General features: G+C 40.9%; 1 protein-coding gene and 1 long non-coding RNA gene across 3 annotated transcripts in view; one reads left to right on the top strand and one right to left on the bottom strand.

Moving 5' to 3' along the window:
* The window catches only part of LOC100555072 (zinc finger CCCH-type antiviral protein 1), a 40,785-nt gene that overhangs the window by 11,163 nt on the left and 2,481 nt on the right, over positions 1–27,141 (top strand). For both annotated transcript variants that reach the window (XM_062983596.1, XM_062983595.1), the window contains exons 2-13: positions 2,548–2,680; positions 3,538–3,790; positions 3,901–4,017; positions 5,226–5,342; positions 7,140–7,241; positions 11,303–11,426; positions 13,785–13,953; positions 15,460–15,580; positions 15,747–15,840; positions 22,451–22,553; positions 24,705–24,835; positions 25,865–26,013. In XM_062983596.1, the coding sequence (XP_062839666.1) occupies positions 2,548–2,680; positions 3,538–3,790; positions 3,901–4,017; positions 5,226–5,342; positions 7,140–7,241; positions 11,303–11,426; positions 13,785–13,953; positions 15,460–15,580; positions 15,747–15,840; positions 22,451–22,553; positions 24,705–24,835; positions 25,865–26,013 (1,613 nt within the window). The remainder of the gene's footprint in view (positions 1–2,547; positions 2,681–3,537; positions 3,791–3,900; positions 4,018–5,225; positions 5,343–7,139; positions 7,242–11,302; positions 11,427–13,784; positions 13,954–15,459; positions 15,581–15,746; positions 15,841–22,450; positions 22,554–24,704; positions 24,836–25,864; positions 26,014–27,141) is intronic.
* On the bottom strand, positions 10,156–26,937 carry LOC134299761 (uncharacterized). Its single transcript, XR_010007010.1, has 2 exons — positions 26,136–26,937; positions 10,156–11,791 (listed from the first exon to the last, which is right to left on the bottom strand). It is a non-coding gene; the product is annotated as an uncharacterized LOC134299761 (long non-coding RNA).

Genomic DNA, 27,141 nt, shown 5'->3' with positions numbered 1-27,141 from the left:
AGTGGCGCCATCTATATGTCAAACTATAAGTTTCAAGATCTGAATTGTTGTATCATGCCTGATTTTGCCCTTACCCTGTAAATGTAGTTGGATTGGTTATTTATATCTGTCAATCAATGTTGTTTGTACCTGTTATATTGCTCAATCAGCAAAACTGTTTGGCTCCACCTCTTCCCCGAGTAGGACAGTGTTTCCTCTTTTCATTCCACCAGCAAGCTCTCTATCGGATGGACGTGAGAGAGAGACTTGGCACTAAAAGCCCTTCAAAAGTTACCTCTCAGCACCAACTCTGAGGTTCTTACCCTTGGGACTCACACTTCATGTTCAGGGCCAACCTGAACAACGTTGAGGAGTCTCAAGCGCCTTCACATCAGTCCTTTGGCAACAGAGGAAGACTCTTGTCTTCAGATATAGGTCATTGGACTGAGGCTGAGTTTGCTCCGGCATTCACAGCCAGAGAAAGAGGGATCTAGAAGGCTCCACGGACTTAAACAATCAAAGACTGTAATGTATATTTTCTTTTACCCCCTTTGTGAACAATAAACCCAGTTTTTGAGTTATCTACAGTGTTTTGGTCCTTGGGAGTTCCAGTTTCCCTAAAGGAGGGCAAGAAGCAATCCCCTGGGGAAAGATGTCACGTCCATGCCTCTTTCACTAAGAGTACAGCCCCAGGCACGATGGCACAGTGCTGAGAGAAGCCTTCTTTTCCAGAAGTACTGAGAGAGGAGCCTTCTTTTCCAGAACTGCTGAAAGAAGCCTTCCAGAAGTGCTAAGAAGGGAAAAGAAGAGGAGTGAAAGGGCCTTAAATTTGCCAAGCCCATAGTCTCCTAAAGATAAAGAAGTCAAAAGAAGCCCAGCCTTCACAAAACTGAGACATTTACAAGCTTTCCCGCTCTTTTGCATCCCAAGCCACCAGCAAATCGCTACATCCAGCTCTTGCAGCTGCAGCAAGTTCAAGCCTTCTGCAAAGTGGATACATTTGCTAGAAGCCTAGCCTTTGCAAAATTGAAACATTTGCTAGGCTTCCCGCCTTTTCTGTTTCTCAAGCTAGCCAGCTAATCGCTACATCCAGCTCTTGCAACTGCACAAGATCAAGCTTTTTGCAAAGTAGATACATTTCTCCAGAAGCCAGCCTTTATAGCTCAACCAAGCCTCTTCCAGAACTCAGTTTGCAAAGCAATAAATTTCCAACCTTCTGCAGTTCCTGCCATTTCTTCAGAGCCTGCTGCAAGTTTATGAAAGCCCAGGCTTAACTTCTCAGTTAAGCAGCTGTTTTACTGGTCTTGTTTAAAATATTTCATTGCCTTTTTGTGTGCCTTTAATTGTATAGTTATATAGTATTGCATTTTTCTACTGTTTGAAACTTGGGATAAGTTTCTTTTTGAATTTCATAATGGCAAGTCATAGCAATGGGATTTTGCAAACAAGGGTCAAATCCCCCCGCCCTGTCAGAGAAAGGCACCCCACAGAGAAAACAATGCTCTGCCTTTTGCAGCAGGAAGGCCAGCTTAGGCAGAGGTTTAACAGAGCTTGGCAAAACCTGCCGACCATAGCTGATGCAATAAGGGCATCCCTTTGCCCAAAGGAAAAGGAAATTCTTAGGCAAGAATTTTTAAAGGCCTTCAATAATGGGAGTGCTATTGCAGGAGAAATAATCTATGTACTGAACAAAATTAACACTCCAGAGTCTTTAGATAGGGCTAAGGAAATTTCTTTCAGCCTACAAGAAGAGAGGAGGCGCTACAGCACGGTTCTATCTGAACCAGAGCCCAGTTCCTTATTCAAAGGTGCAGAAGAAAGGGTTCAAGGCTCCCCATGTGTAAGCCTTAGATCCAGTCTGCTCAAGATTCCATCTAATGATGCTAGCCTTAAATCCAAGCATTCATCTAGGCATAGCAGTTCCTCCCAATCCATACATTCATTCATCAGTACTTCTTCCAAAGCAGCCCACTACAACAGAGAGGCTGTCCGTTTGAAAATTAGAAAAGAGGTTTTAGAAGCAGAGGCGTCTGCAGAAATGGCTAAGCAAGACCTTGCCTTCAATGAAGAGGAACTCCTCCTTCAACAGGCTAAAGCCAAGCAGAAACTGCTTCTAGCTCAGGCTAGGGCCCAACAAGAAGCTGACCTAGCACAGGCCAGGGCCCAGAGAGAAATAGAGCTTGCAATGGCTGAAGCCAAGCAAGATGAGCTGCAACGGGATCTAGATCTGCTTCAAGTAAAAAGAGACACAGCACAAAAGATAGTCAGAGCTAACGTTCTAGCCAAAGCCCTATCACAGGAACTAATCCAAGAAAACCTTAGTTTCCTGCCAACACAAGAGCCTACAGCAAAGGTTTCAGGACATCTGCAACTGGAATCACCTGTAGTGCAGAGTCATATCTCCTTTCGCCACCTGGAAGATCGCTCACCTGTTCCAGTGTTTGCAACAACACTTCTTCTGCCTCATGTGGCACATATTCCTTGGAGTGCACATGTACATTTACGTGTCATATTATAAGGTGTATTTGCTATTTAAAATGATTTTCCATTCCTCTCCTTTTATTCTAGGGCTTGCAAATACTCTCATGATATTTTATCAGAGGATAACCGAAAAGTTCTGAAGAACCATGAACTCTCTGGCCTCAATGAGAATGAATTATGTGTTTTACTTCTCCAGAATGACCCCTTTCTCCTTCCTGATGTGAGTTACAAAAATACAGTATTACCACTTAATTTTACATTAACTGTTTAGTTCCTTATTGTGGGACCTTGGTGAGGAGGTGGTTATTAAACTAGCTAAAAGGGAAACACAGTCAACTTTTAATATGCTTATTTCACAACATGGAATAATTTCAGTTTCAAAGCTGACTCAAACTTTGAAATTCTGCTCTTCCTGAAGCCAAAAATGTTTGACAAATCAGTGTGGGAGCAGAACATGTTATACAGAGATATTTCAGTTACTTGTATTTGGCATCTAAACATCTTTCACTAAACTGCTGCTGTTGTCAGTGTAGAATGGTGATAATAATTTTGAGCTACCAATTGTCACTAATATAAAGTACTAAAGTATTAAAATACCAAATTCACAATATTGTTGTAATTACTGTAACAGAGTATCAATACAAAAAACATTCCAATGAAAACCACAGGCATTTAAAGTAATAACAAGGTATATGATGCCCCACCCTATGTCAATAAAATTCCACAAACCCCGATATACCATCAATGCAGAGCAAATAAAACAAATCATCTGCTACATTATGCCAAAATTTCATGCTGTGTTTTGATTTTCTTAGTCTTATTAGGAGTCATTTGAGTTTCATTTTGGAGAGCAAGGCAGTGTGTAAGTGAAATAAGCATAAACATTCACAATCCTAAGTCTTGGAGTAGCCGTTTTCGATCCCTTTTTTGGAAGAAAAGCGGGATATAAAGATTTATTATTATTATTATTATTATTATTTTGTAGGAAGGGTTGTATTTGGCACTTTATCTGCAGCTCAGACAAATACAATGCAGATGACGATTCAAGCATATGCCTCGTTTCCTCCTTATTTTAAGGTGTGCAACGCCTACAACAAAGGGGAGGGGAACTGCAACCAGCAAGATAATTGCTCCAAGCTTCATATTTGCCGGTACTTTCTCAAAGGACAGTGTCGCTTTCCGCGATGCAAGAGATCTCATCGCCTTATGGATCCAATAGCTTTGAAGTTGCTGCTTGCAGAAGGATTGGATAATAAGATGGCTTTCAATATTCAAACAATCTGTAATTACAAAACTACCGCATTGGCTAGAGAATTAGGTGCAAACAAATGTGAGTGCTACTAAATATCCTATAGGTGGGAAAGGTGGATCCCCTTGCTCATGCCCCTTGGTGACTTCCCCTTTCCTTTAATCTCTGAAAGTTCTTCTCTGTTGTTTTAGGCTCCTCCTCAAAGGCCAAACCTACAGCAAATCAAGAAAAGTCTGGAAATCAGAGTAAATCCATATTTGAGCAGACTTCCAGCTTGAATACTTTTATGAACATAGACCCAAACGAAGGTGAGCCAGTCCATTGTTTTAAGCAAAGCATCCAAGTGGGTTCAGGAAGTCTAAGCCAGCACTTCTATATTTTGATAGCAAAATTTTCCACATCACTTTTTTTTTTGCAGTAGTGGGATTATTAAGAATATATTCATAACCTGTTAGGATTATGATAGCAATACGGTTAGATATTGGTGCAGAGTAGCAAAAAACGCAGAAGACTAGGGGTTTATGTGAGCAGAGGTGAGAAAAAGCAAAATAGCCAGCCTCCCTTTCCCTTTAAAGAGTCATGCACATAAGCATCAGAGATATCAAAAGTAAAATAGTAAAAATATGTTTACTCACAATCTTGTATGGTGATGGTCATACAGGTAAAAACATCTTAGTTCCAAAAGAATACAGTTCAGGATACTACATATCTCTTAACAAAGAAGTAACATCGGCATGGCATGGCTGGATCAAGAAAACAGGAAGAGCAGAAGGAGAGAAGGAAGAGAGTCTCCCCAAATTCTAAAGGTGTACATCACTTCCTGTGTGTCCCCAGAAAGGATACTCCCCTTTTTCACTTCACATGCACAACCCTTAAAATGGTGCCATCAACTTTGGAATGCAGCTTGGCTCAGGTTACTAAGCAACAAACAAAACTAACTACATAAACCATCTCACATTGAAAATGCATGCATGATTGCTAGATAACCCAACAGGGATTATATGTTCCTGTAGTGCAAGAGGCAATACTGATGGCAGCAGTGCTGTTGATAGGGTCTTCTGTGTCAGACAGGCTTTTGCTGAGGAGCCAGATTAAATGTGCCAAATGGCTGCTGGGTAGCAGCAGTAGTGGGAATGACACTGGTGGAGGATTTTTCAGAGGCAACATCATGAAACACTATGATGAGACAATGCACAAAGGAAAAAAGATAGTGCCAGAAGAAGGAAACCCTGAAGTGCACAACACACGTAGGAACATGGAATGTGAGAAACATGAATCAAGGAAAGCTTGACATAGTAAAACAAGTGGAATATATGAACATTTCAGTACTTGGGATGAGTGAGGTAAAGTGGATAGGAATGGGATAGATAACTACGCTGTGTTTTACTCAGCAAATTACAACATTTATTATGGTCCATAGACCTATCTGAAAATGAACAGTCATTTTGAGTTTTCCTGTCTCAGGAGAAGTTCATTGTTTCCCTTAACCTCTGAAAGTTCTTCTCTGTTGTTTTAGGCTCCTCCTCAAAGGCCAAACCTACAGCAAATCAAGAAAAGTCTGGAAATCAGAGTAAATCCATACTTGAGCAGACTTCCAGCTTGAATAATTTTATGAACATAGACCCAAACCAAGGTGAGCCAGTCCATTGTTTTAAGCAAAGCATCCAAGTGGGTTCAGGAAGTCTAAGCCAGCACTTCTATATTTCGATAGCAAAGGTTACCACATCACTAAGTTTTTATTTGCAGTAGTGGGATTACATGCTTCTGTAATGCAAGAGGCAATACTGATGGCAGCAATGCTGCTGATAGAGTCTTCTGTGTCAGGTATTTGCTGAGGAGCCAGATTAAATGTGCCAAATGGCTACTGGGTAGCAGCAGTAGTGGGAATGACACTGGTGGAGGTTTTTTTTGGAGGCAACATCATGAAATTCTATTATGAGACAGTGCACACACAAAAAAGTGTCCAAGGTTGGATGGCACTCAGTGAGCTATTGGGAAAAGCAGAGCACAGACAGGAGTAGCCCTGTGGATAATGATGCAACTGTACTGAAGCCAAAAGTATATTCAGCTGTTGGTGGGCTGAGAGGTGACAGGAAACTCTGAAGCTGCACAACACATATAGGAACATGGAATGTGAGAAACACGAATCAAGGAAAGCTTGACATAGTAAAAACAAGTGGAATATATGAACATTACACTACTTGGGATGAGTACTTGGGTACTCTGCCTCTTGAATGCAATTATACTCAGCCACAAGTGATCACCCATAATGAATCCAAGTTTATGCTCCATCCCTAGAAGCAAAAGCGGAAGAGATGGAAAGATTCTGTGATTGAATTCAGGAGTAAATTGATAATACACAGCCTTTGATTGTGTAGATCATAAAAAAATTATGTCTCACTCTAAATTAAATTAGTGTGCCACAACATTTTAGTTCCATAACCTGTACTCAGTGAGGGAAAGACTACCATCAGGATAGAATACAAAGAATTGGAATGGTTTCCTTTTGGCACTTCATTGCCTTTTATTGCCCTATCTGTTTAACTTGTCTACGGAATATATTGTTCGCAAAGCTGGATTAAACTCTGATGATGGAAGTGTAAAAATTGGAGGGAAGAACATCAATAATTTGGAAGCAAAGATGACTAAACTGTTATACTTTGGACATACTGTATTATACAACATCAAATACAGTAATGCTTGACATGGTAGATGGCAATTGAAGAAAAGAAAGACCCTGTTACAAATGGGGAGACACAATCAAGGAAGCCATAACCTTAAGTTTGCAAGATTTGAGCAAGACAGTTAATAACAAAGTGACTTGGAAGTCTCTCTTTCTTCAGGTCATAAGTTGAAGTGTGCTTAACTGCAGTTAAAGGAGCCCCTGTGGCATTGAGGGATAGAGCCTTGTGACTTAAAGGTTGGGTTGCTGACCTGAAGGCTGCCAGGTTCGAATCCCACCCGGGGAGAGCGTGGATGAGCTCCCTCTATCAGCTCCAGCTCCATGCGGGGACATGAGAGAAGCCTCCCATACGGATGGTAAAAACATCAAAACATCCGGGCATCCCCTGGGCAACATCCTTGCAGACGGCCAATTCTCTCACACCAGAAGTGACTCAAGTTGCTCCTGACACACAAAAAACCCTGCAGTTAACAACAAAAAAAGACCCAGTGTAACATGCATCCCTCTAAATTAGTGTTGATAAATCTATATTGGCCTTTTGGCATAGGTGAATTTCAGCAATTTTTCAAAATGTGTTTATATTTTCATGTACATGCAGAAATTAACCGTTGAATTATTTGCTTTGTAACATAATACACAGTTGGTTCATTGCAGTCATAATTTGCATTGGCAGTGTTGAAGAGAGAATGAAGGAATGTCTCTGAGTTGTTATTGATAAAAAAAATTCTGCTCCTTTTTCTCATATAGATGTGAAAACAGCTCATTGTTCTATATCTCCCCAGAATGCAGAGAAAGAGAAAATTGATGAGATATGTCTATATTATCTCTTTCAGTTCTGCAAGCATAAAAGTAAGTCTCTCTAATATGGTTTGTAATTTGAGTTGATAATGTCATGTTTGAATGGCATCAAATTGTTGCCAACTACGAGGGAGAGAGGGCAAGATATAAAACAAAATGAATAAATAATTTTTCACTGAAGAAACAAACTTCTGGTGCTGTAGAAATAGAGGTAGAACTGGCCTTCCTTGAAATCTCCCCCTTAAATTGAGGCTTGAGGCCTTGTTCTTTTCCTTTTCTCTACCAGTTTTGAATAGAGGGTGATGAGAATGATGGAATAGTGCATTCACAAGGTCTCCTGCTGTGTCCAATACTAAATCCTAATTGCTGTTAATACACGGAACCTTAAATGCAACTGCTAGAATAAATCCACTCCTCAAATGTTTTTGCAAGCTTTCAGACACTTCTGCTAGAGCTCAAAAGTCAACCAGTGAAGCAGGCAAGCTGTTCAGTTCAAGGACAGATAGCAAATGACAAATCTAAACAAACTTAGTTAAACTCCTTTAGATAGCAGATAAGTTAAATAAAACAGAACAAATGACTCAGAGCCTGGAAAAGCCAGTCAAAATAATATATTTAGACAGATGAACAGATAAAATCTCATTAGAAGTGAAAGACACCACTAGGCATGGGCGAATTCCTCGGAATCGATGTTAATCGGAATAAAATCGTATCTATTTTGGGTTCCAAATGGGGTTCCGAGGTGGTTTGGCCCTTCGGAATTAACCTTCCAATTCCAAGCATTGGAGCCCATTTATCCCTTTCTCACCCAGAGTTTTTAATTTTTAATCTAGTTTTTAAATGTAGTGTTCATGCGGCCCGCTCTTGTTATATTGCTGTTTTGATCTTATGTTGTACTGTTTATTTTATGTAATGTATTATTTAATTGTATTATGTTATGGTTATATTGTATTGTCTTGGGCATGGCCCCATGTAAGCCGCCCCGAGTCCCCATTGGGGAGATGGTGGTGGGGTATAAATAAAGTTTTATTATTATTATTATTATTATTATTATTATTATTATTATTATTATTTAATGGCCTCAGAAGACCTTCGGATATACGAGAAAGCGTTTTTAATTCAACCAAACTTTGCTTGCAGGGAGAAGCAGCTTAGCCTCACCTTGCTGATTATTATAATACAGTAGAGTCTTGGCAGAAAGGGAAGAGCGTTTTCTCTCCAGTGGCTGGTGGCTAGCATTGGGCTTAATATCAGCCCCATAGGAAGAAACCCACTCCTGAGCATTTTCCCTCCTGGTTAGAAGCGGGCTTAATATCAGCCCCATAGGAAGAAACCCACTCCTGAACGTTTTCCCTCCTGGTTAGAAGTGGGCTTAATATCAGCCCCATAGGAAGAAACCCACTCCTGAGCATTTTCCCTCTTGGTTAGAAGTGGGCTAAGCCTCATAGGAAGAAACCCACTGCTGAGTGTTTTCCTAGAATTCAGGTCTGCACAACCTGTGGCCCTCCAGGTGTTGGGTCCTCCAACTCCCAGAAACCCTAGCCAATTTGTTCAGTGGTCAGGAATTCTGGGAACTGAAATCCAAAGCAAATGGACCACTGCAGGCTGAGGAGGCCTGGCCTCGATAATATCCAGCATTGGTCAATCAGTATATGTTTAATCTGCTTCGAAGCAGTAATATGCATCTTTTGCTGGCAAAATCATTGATTTCACTGGAAAAGTCTACCATTTGGCAGCCAAACTAGATGATAGTTCACCACTTTTTATGCCTACTACAGCAAGAACAAATATCTACAAAAGAGTGATACCTTGGCCAGCTGAAATACTCAGAATATATCATCTAAGTTTTTTGGTGCTTCACTGGCTTCTTTATCAGGCAAAAGATGTTAGAAATACAAAAGAAGAAAAGTGACAATGTCACGGGCCTACATTTTATATCAGATGTAGCTCATGAAACATCTCAGTGCTGAAAGAGGCCACTCCACTTCTTGACCATATAGGATTCAGAGAAAGGACAGTAAAATTTAAATTTCATTACCAATAGTAAAGAAATGTCCCTTGGGATCCATATTGGCTCAGTCCTTTCTGGCTCAATTCAAAATAACAACAACAACACCTTTATTGAAAACATGATGGAGCACTGGAAAACTGAACTGTTTGTTGGAAATGAAAGCTATGGACTTGTCAACATCAGAAGAGGAATTTTCCAGGGAGACTCAGCTGATGACCCGAAATGCAGACTGTGCAAGGAAGCTGACGAAACCCTTGATCATAACCTCAGCTGCTGTAAGAAAATCGCACAGACAGACTACAAACAGAGGCACAACTATGTGGCCCAAATGATCCATTGGAACTTATGCCTCAAGTACCACCTGCCAGCAGTAAAGAACTGGTGGGACCACAAACCTGCAAAGGTAATGGAAAATGAACACGCAAAGATACTGTGGGACTTCTGAATCCAGACTGACAAAGTTCTGGAACACAACACACCAGACCTCACAGTTGTGGAAAAGAAAAAGGTTTGGATTATTGATGTCGCCATACCAGGTGACAGTCGAATTGATGAAAAACAACAGGAAAAACTCAGCCACTATCAGGACCTCAAGACTGAACTTTAAAGACTGGCAGAAACCAGTACAGGTGGTCCCGGTGGTGATTGGCACACTGGGTGCCCTGCCAAAAGATCTCAGCTGGCATTTGGAAACAATAGACATTGACAAAATTACGATCTGCCAACTGCAAAAGGCCACCCTACTGGGATCTGCACGCAACATTCGAAAATACATCACACAATCCTAAACGCTTGGGAAGAGTTCGACTTGTGATTTTGTGATATGAAATCCAGCATATCTATCTTGTTTGCTGTGTCATACAATGTCGTTGTGTCAATAATAATAATAATTTATTTCTACCCCGCCACCATCTCCCTGAAGGGACTCGGGGTGGCCAACAAAATACAACGAAGTGCCGCACACAGATAATACATTATTTATTTATTTATTTATTTATTTATTTATTTATTACAATATTTATATCCTGCCCTTCTCACCCAACAGGGGACTCAGGCTGGCTTACAATAAAACGCATATATAAAAATTATACAGTACAATATAAATCAGTTAAAAAATTATTAACTAACATCAGTATTCATAAAACACATTATAAAATACAAGAAAACCACCGAATTACAACCACACACACACATAATACAATGTAAAACATTAAAATTCATAAAGTGCAGTCATAGCTGCAGATAAAAACAAGTTGTTTCAATTGACATAGTCCAGTGCCGATGTGATGCCCACAGTAAATCCTCGGACTAATCCTTAAAAACCTATGTAAGATCAAAGGCTTGCTTAGAGAGCCATGTTTTTAAGCTGGAACGGAAGGCTTGAAGCAAAGGGGATAGCCTGACCTCTCTAGGGAGGGCATTCCAGAGCCTGGGCGCCACCACCAAGAAGGCCCACACCGGTTCATAGGAGATGCACTTTCGAAGATAGGGCTTTATAGGTAATCGCCTGCACTTTGAATTGGATACAGAAACTTGTTCAGAAGCCAATGGAGCTGCTTTAGTAGGAGCATGGTATGCTCTCGAAAGTTTAGCCCAGTTAGTAATCTGTCTGCCAACTTTTGCACTAACTGCAGTTTCCGAGTCATCTTCAAAGGCAGCCCTACATAGAGTGCATTACAATAGTCCATTCTGGATGTAACTAAGATGTGGACCACCATGGCCAAGTCAGGCTTTCCGAGGTACAGTCGCAGCTGGTGCACAAATTTTAATTAAAGCTGTAAATAGATTTTGGACCCAGGATATGTATTTTACCACCTTCCTCCATGTGATTCTACATTGCACTCAGTTGCAGAGGAGCTTTGATGAAGGAATTGCTGATGAGAATAAGTGAAAAATCAAGTGTCATTGTGAAACTCCCCATCCCTAAGGAATACTTTTTGCCTGAATAATCTGCTGCCAATTTTGTCCGACCTTTATGTTACTTAAAGTCTGATTATTACCAGTTATTACCAATCTGTTTCTGTTATTTGCTTGGTTTTCATGCTCTGTTATTAGTTGCAATAACCACTGGGTATTTTCCTTTTATTTGTTCTGTTTGTAGATAACTGCAATATGATCCATTACCATTTGCCTTATCGATGGCAGGTGCATAGTGTAAGTGGTTGGAATGATTTACCCAATGGAGTGGAAATAGAAAAAGCCTATTGTGACCCAAGTATTACCAGGTATGAAGTGGTTTTTTTCTTCTTTGTGAAAAATAATGGTGGAAATTTGTTTTCTACTACCAGAGGTTCAACCCTGGCTTCTCAATGTAGACCTTTTTCCTTTGGAAAAGATAATGCAATGATTCACTCAACTCACAAATATCTTGACTCTGATGTCCTGCTGGGGCATCTGTCTCAGTGGCATGCAGGGTCAGGAGGGCCATGAACAAGAACCCACCGCATTTAGCTGCTGTTGAAAAATGCAGCGCAAGTGCACCAATTGTCCATTTTAATGAAGAAACTGAGACAACTCCTTTTTTCTGGTCAATTCATCTACCTTCTAGATTCTTATTCTACTTGTTGGAGATGTGAGTAAAGCAAAATTCCTGCGTACAATTAAAAAGAAATGTAAATTAGCAAAGCTGCAGCTGTAAGTGGTGTCTTCACACTGAGCTGATTGAATAACAGTACTTAAGGACTGGAAGAAAGGCCACTAAAGCAATGATTCTCAACCTGTGGGTCCCCAGATGTTTTTGCTTTCAACTCCCAGAAATCATAACAGGTGATAAACTGGCTGGGATTTTTGGGAGTTGTTGGCCAAAACACCCGGGGACTCACAGATTGAGAACCACTGCACTAAATGCTAGTGAAACCTGGGAGGCTGGATGAATGTTAACAAACTATGCCCTCTTCCACACAGCTGTATAAAATCCACATTGAACTGGATTATATGGCAGTGTGGACTCAAATAATCCAGTTTAAAGCAGATTTTGTGGATTATCTGCCTTGATATTCTGGGTTATATGGCTGTGTGGAAGGGCTCTATGTGACCAGCAAAGGGTTAAAGATTACAGTAGAGTCTCACTTATCCAAGCTAAACGGGCCGGCAGAATCTTGGATAAGCAAATATCTTGAATAATAAGGAGGGATTAAGGAAAAGCCTATTAAACATCAAATTAGGTTATGATTTTACAAATTAAGCACCAAAACATCATGTAAATTTGGCAGAAAAAGTAGTTCAATACGCAGTAATGTTATATTGTCATTACTGTATTTACGAATTTAGCACCAAAATATCAAGATATATTGAAAACATTGACTACAAAAATGCATTGGATAATCCAGAACCTTGGATAAGCGAGTCTTGGATAAGCGAGACTCTACTGTATTTAACTTAGATTCAGTCAAAACAAAAAAGAGGGAGACTAGCAGGAAGTCAATATTTGAACACTTAAAGGGGATTACAAATAATTTACACTTCGATGCCATTATGTTTACAAGTGATATTAATTTAAAATACCTCTGATACTTTAAATCAGCTGGTGACTTCAATGATTTCAAGTCAAATGTCTATTAAAGGAGCTAGAATTTTTTTTTTGCCTTTAGTACTGTGTCTGTGAGCAGAGGGATATCTTTCCCCTCTTATCGTGTCCCCTGAAATGGATGACTGTGATTTGGTTACATAAGAGAAAACAAAGATTTGCCCTTTGTCATACTATTTGATCCTTTTCTCCCATCATATGTCCAAACCGTGTGATTCAGCCGTAACCTTGAGAATTCTGGAAAACTTGTGCTACTTTGTGTTATAGTGTCAAGAGATTGTGGCCCCATCTGCACTGCCATATAATGCAATTTGAAACTGTATTATATAATCAGTGCAGATAAATAAAAAATGCAGTTTAACTGTATTGAACTATATTATATGTGCCTACACTGCCCATATAATGCAGTGTAGATTGGGCCTGTGCCAACGGTAGAGGCATTTGGGAGCTAGTTCTTGTTATGTACAAATTGAGATTGCAGTAGGATAATGGAAGAGAGATGCAAAGGAGGAACTATAATCTTTTTCTATTATAGTGCTACAGTGGTAGGAGAGAGAAATAGGACGGATCTTGCATCTGAATCCTTAGAAGAATCCACCTTAAGTGGGACTACAGTGGTTCTCAACCTGTGGGCTTCCAGGTGTTTTGGCCTACAACTCCCAGAAATCCCAGCCAGTTTACCAGCTGTTAGGATTTCTGGGAGTTGAAGGCCAAAATATCTGGGGACCCACAGGTTGAGAACCACTACACTAGTAGGAAGAGCAAGTAGCTCTTTCAGGCAAGTAGCTCATCTTCCTGCCTGCTCCCCTATTGTCAAGTCTTCTGGTAAATTAAAAATGAGGCAATTAATGTCTTTTTTCTTTATGACATGTCACTAACCTTTTATATGGTCTCACTTTTATATACCTATTGACCTTTGAGGATTTTTGTTGATAGAAGGGGATGAGGAGGAATGGTGACAGCTAATACCATTAGAAATTTGTGTTGAATACATATGTTTGGTGTTTATACATACATACCTATACATTTTTTCTCCGTCTCTTTCTCTTTCCCCTAGTCTTTTGAATTTGGGTGTCAATTTTGGGACTATGACCTCTTTAACTGATCCAATTCGACGTCTATCCACTCCATCATCAGTCACCAAACCTGCTAAATTTGTAATGACAACAAAGTGGCTTTGGTACTGGAAAAATGACATGGGCCAATGGATTGAATATGGAAAACAGGTCAGTTTGTAATTTATGAATTTTAGGGCCCTGAGCCAACCTAACTGCAGGGAGGAAAGGGCCTGTTTTTTATCTTAACTGGAGTAAGAGCATATTAAACCCTTGTACGTCGAAACAGAACGAGCTGCAATTATTCCCACTGCTATCCTGTGTTCCCCTGGCAGAGATGGCACAGAGACATGGGATGGCAATCCCCGCTCCTCACCCCCAGTGTTGTGGCAATCTTTGGTTTGGGCCAATTGATTGAATATGAAAAACAGGTGTATTTTAGGGCCCTGGGCAAAACTAACTTCTGGGATTGATAGGGCCCACCTATTTCCCATCACTTGTTCTTTAGTCTGCTGAGATGATGGGGAATGCTGTGAAGGGAGCAGGAGAAGAGGGGGTAATTTCCTTTCTATGTTTTTCATGGATTTAATCTGAATTGGTTTTAATACTAATGATGTTTAACACTGTTTTAATATTTGTATATTGTAAATTGTATGCTGAAGTTTTATGTTATGCTTTTGAGTCCTGCAGGGTATTATTATTGCTATTATTATTATTATTATTATTATTATTATTATTATTAATATTCATGACAGTTCTGTGAGAAGCCATAGGAATTGCTGTTGGGTGTCATTATGGATTGCAGATACAGTAGAGTCTCACTTATCCAAGCTAAACAGGCCGGCAGAACCTTGGATAAGCGAATATCTTGGATAATAAGGAGGGATTAAGGAAAAGCTTATTAAACATCAAATTAGGTTATGATTTTACAAATTAAGCACCAAAACATCATGTTATACAACAAATTTGACAGAAAAAGTAATTCAATACTCAGTAATGTTATGTTGTAATTACTGTATTTACGAATTTAGCACCAAAATATCACGATATATTGAAAACATTGACTACAAAAATGGCTTGGATAATCCAGAACCTTGGATAAGCGAGTCTTGGATAAGTGAGACTCTACTGTAACTATTCCTGGATAGATTTGCTGTAAACTTTAATAGTTGTACTAAATACAGTTTAGTGAGACTGAGGCTATTGTCAGTTATATTTTTAAAACTTAGATTTAATGAGAGTTTTATCCAATTCTAATACATTGGAACATTTATGATATATAATGTTAAAAAAAGTTCAGTCCAAAACCTGAAGTATTAATGTTGATACATGTTGGATTCTAGTCTTGCAATCCCACACGTGAGCCCACCTGCCCAGATATGTATTTATGTAATGTCTTTCTTGCTAAGAAGAAGATACCCAACTCTGTCCTGATCTCATGTCCACAGGTATGTTAGTATGCGTTCCCAGGGATAAATTCCATCCTCCCGAAGTCCAACTATAGTATAGAATTAATGCAGTTTGACACCCTTGTTTGTTATGGTGCAGTTCAAAAACTAACATGGTTATGTCTTTGAACTGCACCGTAAGTGGGAGAAGAGACACACTCAGCAGACCATGTCCCAGAACTTCAGTGTGATGTTTTATATGTTATTTTTACAAATTTTCTCACTACAGGATGGAAAAGCTCAAGGCTCTAACATATGTTCTGATGATCTAGAGAATGTATTTCTAGCAGATCCGAAGCGCAGCATCCAGTTCCAAGCAGACTCCCAGCTTTATGTTATCAGCTTTAAAGGTACTGTATCGATTGACTTCAAGTATTATGTTCATATAAGTTTTCACCCACACATTCCATCACAACCTTTAATAGTGATACCAAATGCCCTCCTAAGTTTATCTACAATGGCCTGAGAGTATGACCTGCAGAATAAAAAGATCTATCTTGTCTCTTTTTTTGCAAGATATGACCCAGAGGAATGTGCTCTACCAAACCCAGAGAGAGGTCCGGAGACGCCCCAAGTTTGTTTCTTCTGAAGATGTAAAGATGAAGAAAGGGTATAATTTCACACTCTGATATAACAAAGACCCATTGTCTAAGTTGGGTACTTGAGGACCCAGAGCTGGGAAGTAGACAAACGAGGTGGATTAAAAAAAAGAAAGGGTTGACTACCCAGGCAGCCAGGGATCTGGTGGTACTGAAGGGAGAACAGGTGTAATCGCTATAATAGTGAGCTGGCAAGGGCATTGGACATGATCGCTCCCGAACGTCCCCTCTCGTTGCGCAGAGCCACGTCGACCCCTTGGTTCACTGAGGAGCTGGCTGTGATGAAGCGTACGAGGAGGGGACTAGAGTGCATCTGGAGGAAATCTCAGGACGTGTCAGACCAAGCACGGGCTAAAGCCGCTATTAAGGCTTACTCCGTGGCTCTGCGAGCAGCCAGGAAAGCTTTCACGACTGCTCGCATAGCGTCTGCGGCCAATAGGCCAACTGAGCTGTTCCGAGTTGTGGGAGAGTTTCTGCGGCCTCCTGAGGCCCAGGGGCTCCCCGATGACTTGGCAGCCAGGTGCAGCGATTTTGCGCACCATTTTGCAGGCAAAGTTGCTCAGATACGCCGTGACTTGGACTCCAGTTTAATTGTAGTTCCAGCGGAGGTAACCGAGGTACCTGTCTGTTCGATCTTGTGGGATTCTTTCCGGCTTGTTCTTCCTGATGACGTGGAGGGGATTCTTGGGTCTGTGAGGGCGACCACTTGCGCTCTGGATCCTTGTCCCTCTTGGCTGGTTAAGCTGGCCAAAGAGGGGCTGTTGGATTGGTTTGTGACTATAATTAATGCCTCTTTGTGCCAGGGGTCAGTTCCATCCTGCTTTAAGCAGGCGGTAGTAAAACCGCTACTTAAAAAGTCCTCGTTAGACCCATCCGTATGTAACAACTACAGACCAATTTCCAACCTCCCATTTTTGGGCAAGGTTCTGGAGCGGGTGGTTGCCACGCAGCTCCAGGGGTTCCTCGATGACACTGATTTTCTGGACCGCTCGCAGTCTGGCTTCAGGCCTGGGCACAGTACCGAGACGGCTTTGGTCGCCTTGGTGGATGACCTCCGCAGGGAACTGGACAGGGGGAGTGTGACCCTGCTGGTTCTCCTGGACATCTCAGCGGCTTTCGATACCATCGACCATGGTATCCTTCTGGGACGGCTGTCTGGGATGGGGCTTGGTGGCACTGTTTTGCAGTGGCTCCGGTCCTTCCTGGAGGGCCGTTCCCAGATGGTGAAGCTGGGGGACACCTGCTCGGACCCCTGGCCTTTGACCTGTGGGGTCCCGCAAGGGTCTATTCTTTCCCCCATGCTTTTCAACATCTACATGAAACCGCTGGGAGAGGTCATCCGGAGTTTTGGAGGGCGTTGCCATCTCTATGCAGATGACACGCAAATCCACTACTCGTTCCCATCTGACTCCAAGGAAGCCCCTCGGATGCTGAACCAGTGCCTGGCCGCTGTGGCGGACTGGATGAGGAGGAACAAGCTGAGGATCAATCCCGACAAGACAGAGGCCCTCCTGGTCAGTCGCTCGTCGGATCGGGGTATTGGGTGGCAACCTGTGCTGGACGGGGTTGCACTCCCCCTGAAATCACAGGTCCGCAGTTTGGGGGTCCTCCTGGATTCAGCGTTGACGCTTGAGGCTCAGGTGTCGGCGGTGGCCGGGAGGGCTTTTGCACAACTCAAACTTGTGCGCCAACTGCGACCATACCTCGTGAAGTCTGACTTGACCACGGTGGTGCACGCCTTAGTTACCTCTAGACTGGACTACTGTAATGCGCTCTACGTGGGGCTTCCCTTGAAGACGGCCCGGAAATTACAACTAGTCCAACGCTCGGCGGCCAGATTAATAACGGGAGCGAGTTTCAGGGAGAGATCTACTCCCTTGTTTAAGGAGCTCCACTGGCTGCCGTTCATTTTCCGGTCCCAATTCAAGGTGCAGACCATCATTTATAAAGCCCTAAACGGTTTGGGACCCGCCTACCTTCGTGACCGCATCTCCTACTATAAACCTGCCCGAGCCCTTCGTTCATCTGGGGAGGCCCTCCTGTCTCCACTGCCTTTATCACAGGCCCGCCTTGTGGGAACAAGGGAGAGGGCCTTTTCTGCTGTGGCCCCCCGTTTATGGAACTCACTGCCCATTGAGATCAGGCTAGCCCCCACTCTTTTAGCCTTTAGGAAAGTTTTAAAAACATGGCTCTTCCGGTGTGCTTTCGGAGAGTAATTGTATATACCTCCTGTGTTTCTCTCCCCAACATGTATTCTGTAGACCCTGTTCCCCATGGTTTTATTCTTATCTCTTCTTACCCCGAGTTTTTAACCTTGTGTCCATGCGGCCCGCCCTTGTTATGTTATGCTATGTTCTGCTTTTTTGTTCTGTATTGTGTAGTGTTATTGTTGCATTGTTTAATTGCATTCTGATATGTTGTTTTTATATTTTGTCTATTGTATTGTCTTGGGCATGGCCCCATGTGAGCCGCCCCGAGTCCCCGTTGGGGAGATGGTGGCGGGGTATAAATAAAGTTTTATTATTATTATTATTATTATCCCCTAGCTAAAGTCTTCCCAGCCAAGAGGAGATAAGGCAGGGGCACTGGGTTGGTTCTTAAGCATTGACATGGTCTATAAAAACAGTAATGTGCATGAAACACTGGTCAACAAATTTTTGGGAATGTTTTGTTTCCTCACAGTTTTTTGAGATTTTTGTACCGGATGACAAAAGATTTTATCCTTGCAGCCTTTATGATCGCATTTCCCCCTACGAACATGCACGATCTCTTCATTCGTCGGGGGAGGCCCTCCTCTCACTCCCATCTCCGTCACAAGCATGGTTGGTAGGGACGAGAGAGAGGGCCTTCTCCGTGGTGGCCCCCCGGCTCTGGAACTCGCTCCCCAGGGAAATCAGGCAAGCCCCCACCCTGGTAGCATTCAGAAAGAGCTTGAAAACCTGGCTCTTCACTCAGGCCTTTGGATAAAGATTGCTCATCCCTATAACAATCCTGTATCTGTGACCGTTCTTGTACCGGTTTGCACTTTTTACTTTGTCAACTTGATATAGATACAGGGTCTTTTCCCATCCCAATTTGTACTTCCAAGAATTTGCAGCACTTTATCAGTCACCTCATGTTTACAATATTTATATGGTGCACCTTACCCAGTCTACTTTTACAACCTCTCTGTTTTAATCTATGTTTTTATTAGTTCTTGTCATTTGTTTTTATTGGCTAATGTTTAAAATGTTTATAATTGTGCATGTCTTTTGTCTATTGTTGTGTTTTATATTGCTATTGTTTTTATTCGGGCTTGGCCCCATGTAAGCCTCCCTGAGTCCCCTTTGGGGAGATAGAGGCGGGGTATAAAAATAAAGTTATTATTATTATTTATCCAAGCAGCTCTGCCTGACTCTTCGATAAACCTATATCCTTGACCAAATTGTTCAGCTATGCCTGGGATAGTAAATTAGGATCCCTGGAGGTTTATTTATTTTCTTTTTATTTATATCCCGCTCTCCCTCATTGAGGGACTCGGAGCAGTTAACGTTGATGGCACAAAGTCAGGATCAGCATCAGCTTCTATCTGCATCTGATGGCCACCATCATCTACCTCCTCATCTTCTAGTGTCCATGACTCTGGCATACCCAAGCAAAATTTTACATAATCAGATATTTATTATTGTGGTATTTCAACAGACTGGGTCTCTGTTATATGTTACATAATGTATGGCTGTCAAAGATATGAGCAATCTAAAAATCGTGCAAGTTACTAAAAAACAAAATGTTTCAAAATTTTGCAGTAATTTTAAAAACAAAATGGACAGTTTCTCAAAAACCTTACATGGTGTGACAATTTTGAAGTTATTTATGTGATCAGCATCAAAAAAATCTGTTTGGTACACAAAAAAATTGTAAAGGAAACAAAATACTCGTTTTCCAGTGAAAGCCGCATTTGAGAGCCTTTTCTGCAGGGAAGAAGAACACCTTCAGGTGGAGCTCTGACTGATCTTCTTTTTCAGTGTCCTTGTTGTCTCTTGGCTAGACTGAAAGAATGGTTGCCTTCAGGAATATACTCAGCCTGGAGGACTGGGGCGGAGAGAAATGGAGGGATTTTCTTCCAGTGTTAGGACCCCATGAAGCCTGCTAGTAGTGTTCCTGTCTGGTGGGCTGAATGTGATATCAATGAACGATATATAAAAGAAGTTGTCTTTCCTATTTCCCTCCAAACATGTATTACAATAAGCAAAGTGCAGCTATCCCTGTTGGTTCCCAGACTCCTAGTCAGGGTTAGTTCACTATCAGGGATTAACCATGACATGGGAACCAAGGGTAATTCAGAATATTCAGAACATAGCTGCACTAAGGAGCTCTTGAAAGGGGACAGAACCTAACCTGCCTCATTTCATCTTTTCCTGCAAAGGATTCCTTTATAGAATAGCTTATGAAATACTTGCATCACAGTCTAGGACTAATCACCCAGCCAAAAGATTCAAGTAAATTCCAGAGTATTTTGCTGTGTTCCCTAAACTTCAGATTCAGAACAGAACAGGGTTTTTTTGTGAAATTTCAGCAAACCTTCCCAAAATGAGAGACGTCCCCAGAAATGCCAAGGATATGAAGAACGAGATTCTCTCTCCCCCTTATAATCTCATGCCCTTTGGCAGTCAAGAGCCCTGCAGTCATGCCCAACTTTGCCAAGTATCCACACAGGCAAAGACTTTTTCACATGCCTCCCAGAAGGCAGACATTCTGGGGACAGAGACAAACAAGCAGAAACACAAGCTTGTGTAGAGTGAGTTGGCATCTAGACCTGTTGCTAATAATGTGTTAGTGAGGTGCCTCTTGCAGATAATGAACTGTGTAATATGACTTCATGGCCCACAGCCAGTCTGGCAACAATATATGCTGTTTTGGAAGAGGGGGAATCCTGGATGAACTTTAGAATCTATCTGAATATTTTCTTCCTCCCATCTATTTGGAAGTAAGTTAAATTGTCTAGATGGTGCAGCTATGTATAATTTTTGTTAAAGAAAAAGTCATAGGTACCGAATCAGTTTTGTGGGTCTAAGGTTCCATTGACTCCAGCTGAACAAAATAGAAGAACATACAGTAGAGTCTCACTAATCCAAGCCTCGCTTATCCAAGCCTCTGGATAATCCAAGCCATTTTTGTAGTCAATGTTTTCAATATATCGTGATATTTTGGTGCTAAATTCGTAAATACGGTAATTACTACGTAGCATTAATGTGTAATGAATTACTATTGCTGTCAAATTTGTTGTATAACATGAAGTTTTGGTGCTTAATTTGTAAAATCATAACCTAATTTGATGTTTAATAGGCTTTTCCTTAATCCCTCCTTATTATCCAAGATATTCACTTATCCAAGCTTCTGCCGGCCCGTTTAGCTTGGGTAAGTGAGACCAGGGGTCCCCAAACTAAGGCCCGGGGGCCGGATGCGGCCCTCCAAGGTCATTTACCTGGCCCCCACCCTCAGTTTTATAATATAATATTTTTATATCAGTTTTAATAATGTAATATATTGTATATACATATAATATTGATAATATTATGTTATACAATATAATACTAATAGTAATACCATATAATAATATTAATTATATGTTATATATTACATATTATATAAGAGTATAGTGGTATAGTTCAACATAGTAATATATAATGCTAATATTGTGTTATTCTAATAATATAATATATTGTATGTACATACAGCTGCTCTGAGTCCCCTTCGGGATGAGAAGGGTGGGATATAAATGTAGTAAATAAACGCAGTAAATAAATAATTAATTTTAGGCTTAGGCTCGGCCAAAGTCTGAAATGACTTGAAGGCACAACAACAACAATCCTAATTAACTTGACTATCTCATTGGCCAGTAGCAGACCCACACTTTCCATTGAAATCCTGATAAGTTTATGTTGGTTAAAATTGTTTTCATTTTTAAATACTGTATTGTTTTTTCATTGTTGTTGTTGTTGTTGCACTACAAAGAAGACATGTGCAGTATGCATAGGAGTTTTTTTTTTCAAATGATAATTCGGCCCCTCAACAGTCTGATGAATTGTGGACCAGCCCTCTGCTTCAAAAGTTTGGGGACCCCTGAGTGAGACTCTACTGTACTAGGAAAAGAAAGACGCTAGGAAATGTAGCAAGGAAAGCAAAAAAAAAAAAAAGTTTAGAAAACAGACTTCTTGATAGTGTTCAGCGGTGAGAGGAGACCTTTAGATTTACTTAGAACTGAGGCCATAGGTAGAATGTCTATATTCTCTGCATATACTCGGAATTTTTCTGGCTATAAATAATAGAAACCACTGGGGTTTTTTTGGCTCAAGTTGTATCAACTTGTGTTTCTATCCAAACAGAGCCATGTATACAGTGCTTTCCCCAATACTTGAGGAATTTTGCAGCATCATATCAAGTGTCATACTTTCTCAGCCATTTCTCACACCAGATATTGGCCAGTGATAACGAGAAAGAGTTTGTAGGGAACTTAATTTTCTTAGTGCTCTTATCCATTGCGTTTCACCGTGACTCCTTTGGAATCTGCTGAATCTAATGCCGGTCATCTAGCAAGAGGATCAGTAGTTCTCATCTATTTTTCTTTTGTTGTGTAAACAGGCACACAGCCCATTCAGCTCCAGTGCTTGTTACCTTGCCACCTCCATCACCCAACTATCCCAGCCACTGGGACAAATCAGCATTACCTTCAATTGGGTTCAAGGTAACTAGCTAACTGATTATTGTGGAAGAGATTTGGAACTTGTTTTTTTCTGCCCGACATTCAAATGTGTGAAGCAATATGGGCTCAGCATTCCACACGGCATATGTGATACAGACGTTTCTGTGTGCCAGATTGTTTATCACTGTACACTGTGCAGCCATGAAACTCACGGGCAGATCCTGTCTATAGGGGACATTGCAGGTGCGGGGTCTTATATCTTTGCCTGTTTCTAGATATGGTTTTGCATCCATGCTTTTTTAAAAACTCAGGTGACATTTTTTGCAGCAGGAAGTGATCTGGATGTCAATTCTTGATCATTTTCTGCTATTAAAAAACCTCTCCTGGGTCCAGAATGCCTGGAGGTTGGAAAAAAACATGGTGAAAATGCCCCCATTTGGGCAATTGCCACTGCCATCAATGGGGAAGCAGTTTGTGTGGGTAATCTCTGGCATGAGGAAATGTGACAGGAATCCTGCTACTGACCGTCACACTGGGAGGGTGTAAAAATGTAGAAATGACAGTCAGCTGCTTCCTGAACAACAGGGAAATAGATCCCATTCAATTGCAGCAGTTGCTTGCTAGAAAGTGGAAAATGGGGGTCTAGGGCTAGGAATCAGAGTAGCAAAATAGGTAGAAAGTAAAGTTTTTTCCCGACGTTAAGTACAGTCATGTCTGACTCTGGGGGTTGGTGCTCATCTCCATTTCTAAGCCGAAGAGCCGGCGTTGTCCGTAGACACTGCATGGATGACTGCATGGAGCGCCGTTAGCAACATAACTACATTGCTTATGTAGATGTTCCCATGTGAAGGGTGAGGAAGGGGCAGGACTTTCCGTTTGGCAGGGAGGGGGAGGTGGTGTAGCCTGCAAAAGAATTTGTGAGGAAATCTTGGCCCTTCACAAGGTCCAAGTTGTGTAGGCCTGCCATAGAAGATTCCTGAGATTATAGGATCATAGATTTCAAAGAGGCATAAGGGTCATCCAGTCTAACTCCAATCTACCTTGCAGGAATGCACAATCAAAGCCTTCCTGATCTTCAGCTAATCTTTGTTTTAAAATCTCCAAATAAGAGGACTCTGAGACAAGATATTCCACTGGCAAACAGCTCTTAGTATCTTCATGATGTTTAGCTGGAATCTCTTTATTTTGCAGTTTGAATCAATTGCTCTATGTTCTAGTCTTTGGAGCAAGAGAAAACAAGTGTGCTTCATTCTCGATATGCCATCATTTCAAGGATTTAAACATGGCTATCCTGTCACCTCTTAACCTTCTCCAGGCTCAATATACCTTGGAGACGTTTTACCATTTTGGTCTCACTCTCTGGCATTTTCCAGCTTGTAAATATCCTTTTTCAGTCATGTTGCCCAGATCATTGAAGCTACGGCAGGGATCTGGCCAGGGAATTGACCTAAAGATTTTGAATATGGTGTCTCCAATTTCATGATTGAAGATGGGATATTAATGTGATAAATGAAATATATATATTCAGTTGAAGTGACAGGGCTTTTGCTGTATGACCCCTCTATTTTAAAAGGAAGAAATGCTTACTACTTTGTGGATCTCTAAAATGGACCCTGGAAAGGTTATTCAAAGATGCATTTTGAATCACATGGGGTTTACTCTCTAGTAAAGTATAAATAAGTTCTAGTTTAATTGGAGGATTCATATCTTTTTAGTCTTGAGTCCTAATACTGTAAATTAAGAGTCAAGAAGGAAGAGACACATGTTGTATGATAATATGTATGATTTTGGTGGGAAACCGGTTCAAAGAATAGGAGGTGGAGATAGGTTTGAAGTGTCAGTATGCAGGACTTGGTTTTGGGGAATCCATGTTCTAATCTTCATTAACTCATCAAACTTGCTAGGTGACTGGGGTTGGTACAATAAGGAAAAGTGATTCATGTTGGGCACTTTGATTTTGTAGAGGATGTAAATGTAATTTGATTGTAAAGGCATGGAATGTTTGCCTATGTAAAATGTTGTAATCTGCTAGGGGAGAAGTGTGGAATATAAGTAAAGTGTATCATTATAATAACTGCATTTGTTCCCATGCAGAAAATGTAGCATTTTGAGTCTTATTTTCTGCTTTGTGTCGGCTACATGTGCAGGATGTTCCATTTTTATTAAACTCATTTAACATCTTGTGATTTTTAGGTTATTGATCTCACCAAAATATCACCTGAATACATTAACATTGAGACTCTTTTTCAAAAGACAATGAAAAATCATGTCATCCACAGAATAACAAGGATCCAGAATCCATCACTTTGGGAAATCTTCCAGTGGTTTGTATCTGGTTTTTTTTTTTAAATCAGATTATTCTGGCTTATTTTACAAGGAAATTCTGGAAGACAATCTGCATAAAGACCATCTACATATCATACAGAAGCATGCTAATAGTTTCCCAAATTTTCTTCAGTAGGTCAGGATGCCCAGATCTGGTCTAGAAACTATGCATGATGTGATCTCTTCAGACCTGGCAGTCATACAGTGGCTTGCCAAAATTGTTAGCATGTTCAGCGTCAGTGATGCTGCCATTTTCGGTCCAATAACTCTGAGAAAGACACATAGTCCCCACATTTGCTTTTTGAGCAAAGGTAGGGATCCTTTCACCTTGAAGATTTGGGGCTACTATATTATTATTAATGCTTATTATTAGTTTCTCAAGTTGAAGTGCAGACATCTGGAGGACAAGTTCCTCAGCTTTATATAAAGAAAACAGGCATGTAGGTATGGCTTGATGATTCTCCATCAGGAAAAACATAATGCAGTATCAGATTCAGAATTCACTTTCCTGCAAAAAACACAGTCTCTTTCCTCAGTAATTTGCATGGGATTAATATAGATCACTTTTTCAGGGGATTTCGTAACAATAAGATACATAAAGCACTTTGAACATGGTTATATCAAACAAAGTAAGCAGATTTTTATCATGCTTGAACAGCAAAACAGTAATTTGTTTTTTTCTTGTCACAGAAAAGAAAAATGCCATAACTAGTAGACTGAGTAATTGGATAAACAATTTATTGTAGCACAACTTTCTTTTTCAAGTTGCTTCAGAAAAAGGTTTCTAGTCTTTGTAATTACAAAGATGGGAGAAGGTGTCTAGGAATGAAAAGGCCTACTGCCCACATAAGCCTTGTATCTTCCACTAAGAGAAGATACCAGGGTACTGGTAGAAGCACCAGGCATGCCCTTGGAAAGCTTTCCAATGCCATTAATGTACTCTTAAATGATTGTTAAAATTGGAGGGGGGGAACTAGTGTTGCCAGATTTAACTTCACCAGAAGTGAGAATTATTTGTTTTATACCAGGCAAAAAGATCAGATGAAGAAGAAAAATGGAGGGAAAGACATTGATGAGCGACTCCTGTTCCATGGGACAAGCTCTAGTGCCAAAGCCATCTGTAATGACAATTTTGACTGGCGAATTTGTGGGACAAATGGAACAGTATTTGGAAAAGGTAGGATGTTAGATGTGGCACTGGTAAGCTCCCCTTTCAATATTTCCAGGAAAGAGTAGTATTTATGGAGAAAATTGATCTCCTTCGGATTATATACGGGTGAAATAATCAGGGATACTTACCAGTTAAAAAAATAATTCTTGTTGTGTGCCTTCCAAGTCATTCCCAACAATATTTTTGGAGAGGATTCTTCCCTTCCTTGATGATGTGAAAGTTGAAGGAGATTAACATGTGAAAAGCAAGGTTTAGGGATGAGTAGCCAGGCTTAAAGAAAAGCTGATTAACATGGCATGGCCAGACTGAAAGAGAAAAAAAGCATAAACTCTTGATTTACCACTTCATGCTCCATTCTCTTTAATATTTATTAGGGACCTGACAACCCACTCAAAAGATCTGAAACTTCTGCAATTCCTTTAATAGAGATCCATCACTATATCTACCTGTCTATATATTCCATATACAGTATCTATAATAAAAGTGAAAACCCGTATGTCTGTATGTGGCACAGATGTCAACTCACACAGACAGCTTCCAGCCTCCACAAACAGGCTATAGTTCCCAGTGCTGAGGAGCTACAAAGTCACTCTTTTCCACTGACATTGCAGTTATAGCGAGCTCCATGAACATGTAGCCCAAACCCTGCGAGTGTCCTTCCAAACACTATGGTCCACCACCCAAGGAACGCTTTCATTTGGGGACCCTTTCATCCTAGATTTTGCATTGTCCTCCACCACAGGCAGGCATCCCAGGGTACCCCTGACAGATGGCCATCCAGCCCGTTTAAAAGCCTCCAAAGGAGAAGCCTCCACTATAATCTGAGATAGAAAATTCCACTGCTGAACCACTCTTACAGTTAGAAAGTTCTTCCTAATGTTCAGGTGGACTCTCCTGTCATTTAAACTCATTAATCAGAGTGCTATTTGAATTATCATATTAAGCCTGCTAAGTGGGTTAGGTTGAGAGCTGGTGACAGGTCAAGATCTCAGGATGCACTTTATGAAAATTTAAACACAGATCCAAGTTCTACTAAACCATAGAAGCCCTCCAGTTCATTGGGATTACTATTTCAAGTTTATCCAGAAGATGCATAACAAAGCTGCTCCTTCAGTCTCTTACTTAAAAGTTTAG

This window comes from Anolis carolinensis, chromosome 5, assembly GCF_035594765.1.
Source record: "Anolis carolinensis isolate JA03-04 chromosome 5, rAnoCar3.1.pri, whole genome shotgun sequence".
Taxonomy (NCBI): Eukaryota; Metazoa; Chordata; class Lepidosauria; order Squamata; family Dactyloidae; genus Anolis; species Anolis carolinensis.
The sequence above is the reverse complement of the archived record's forward strand: the minus strand, read 5'-3'. Positions and strand labels throughout refer to the sequence as shown.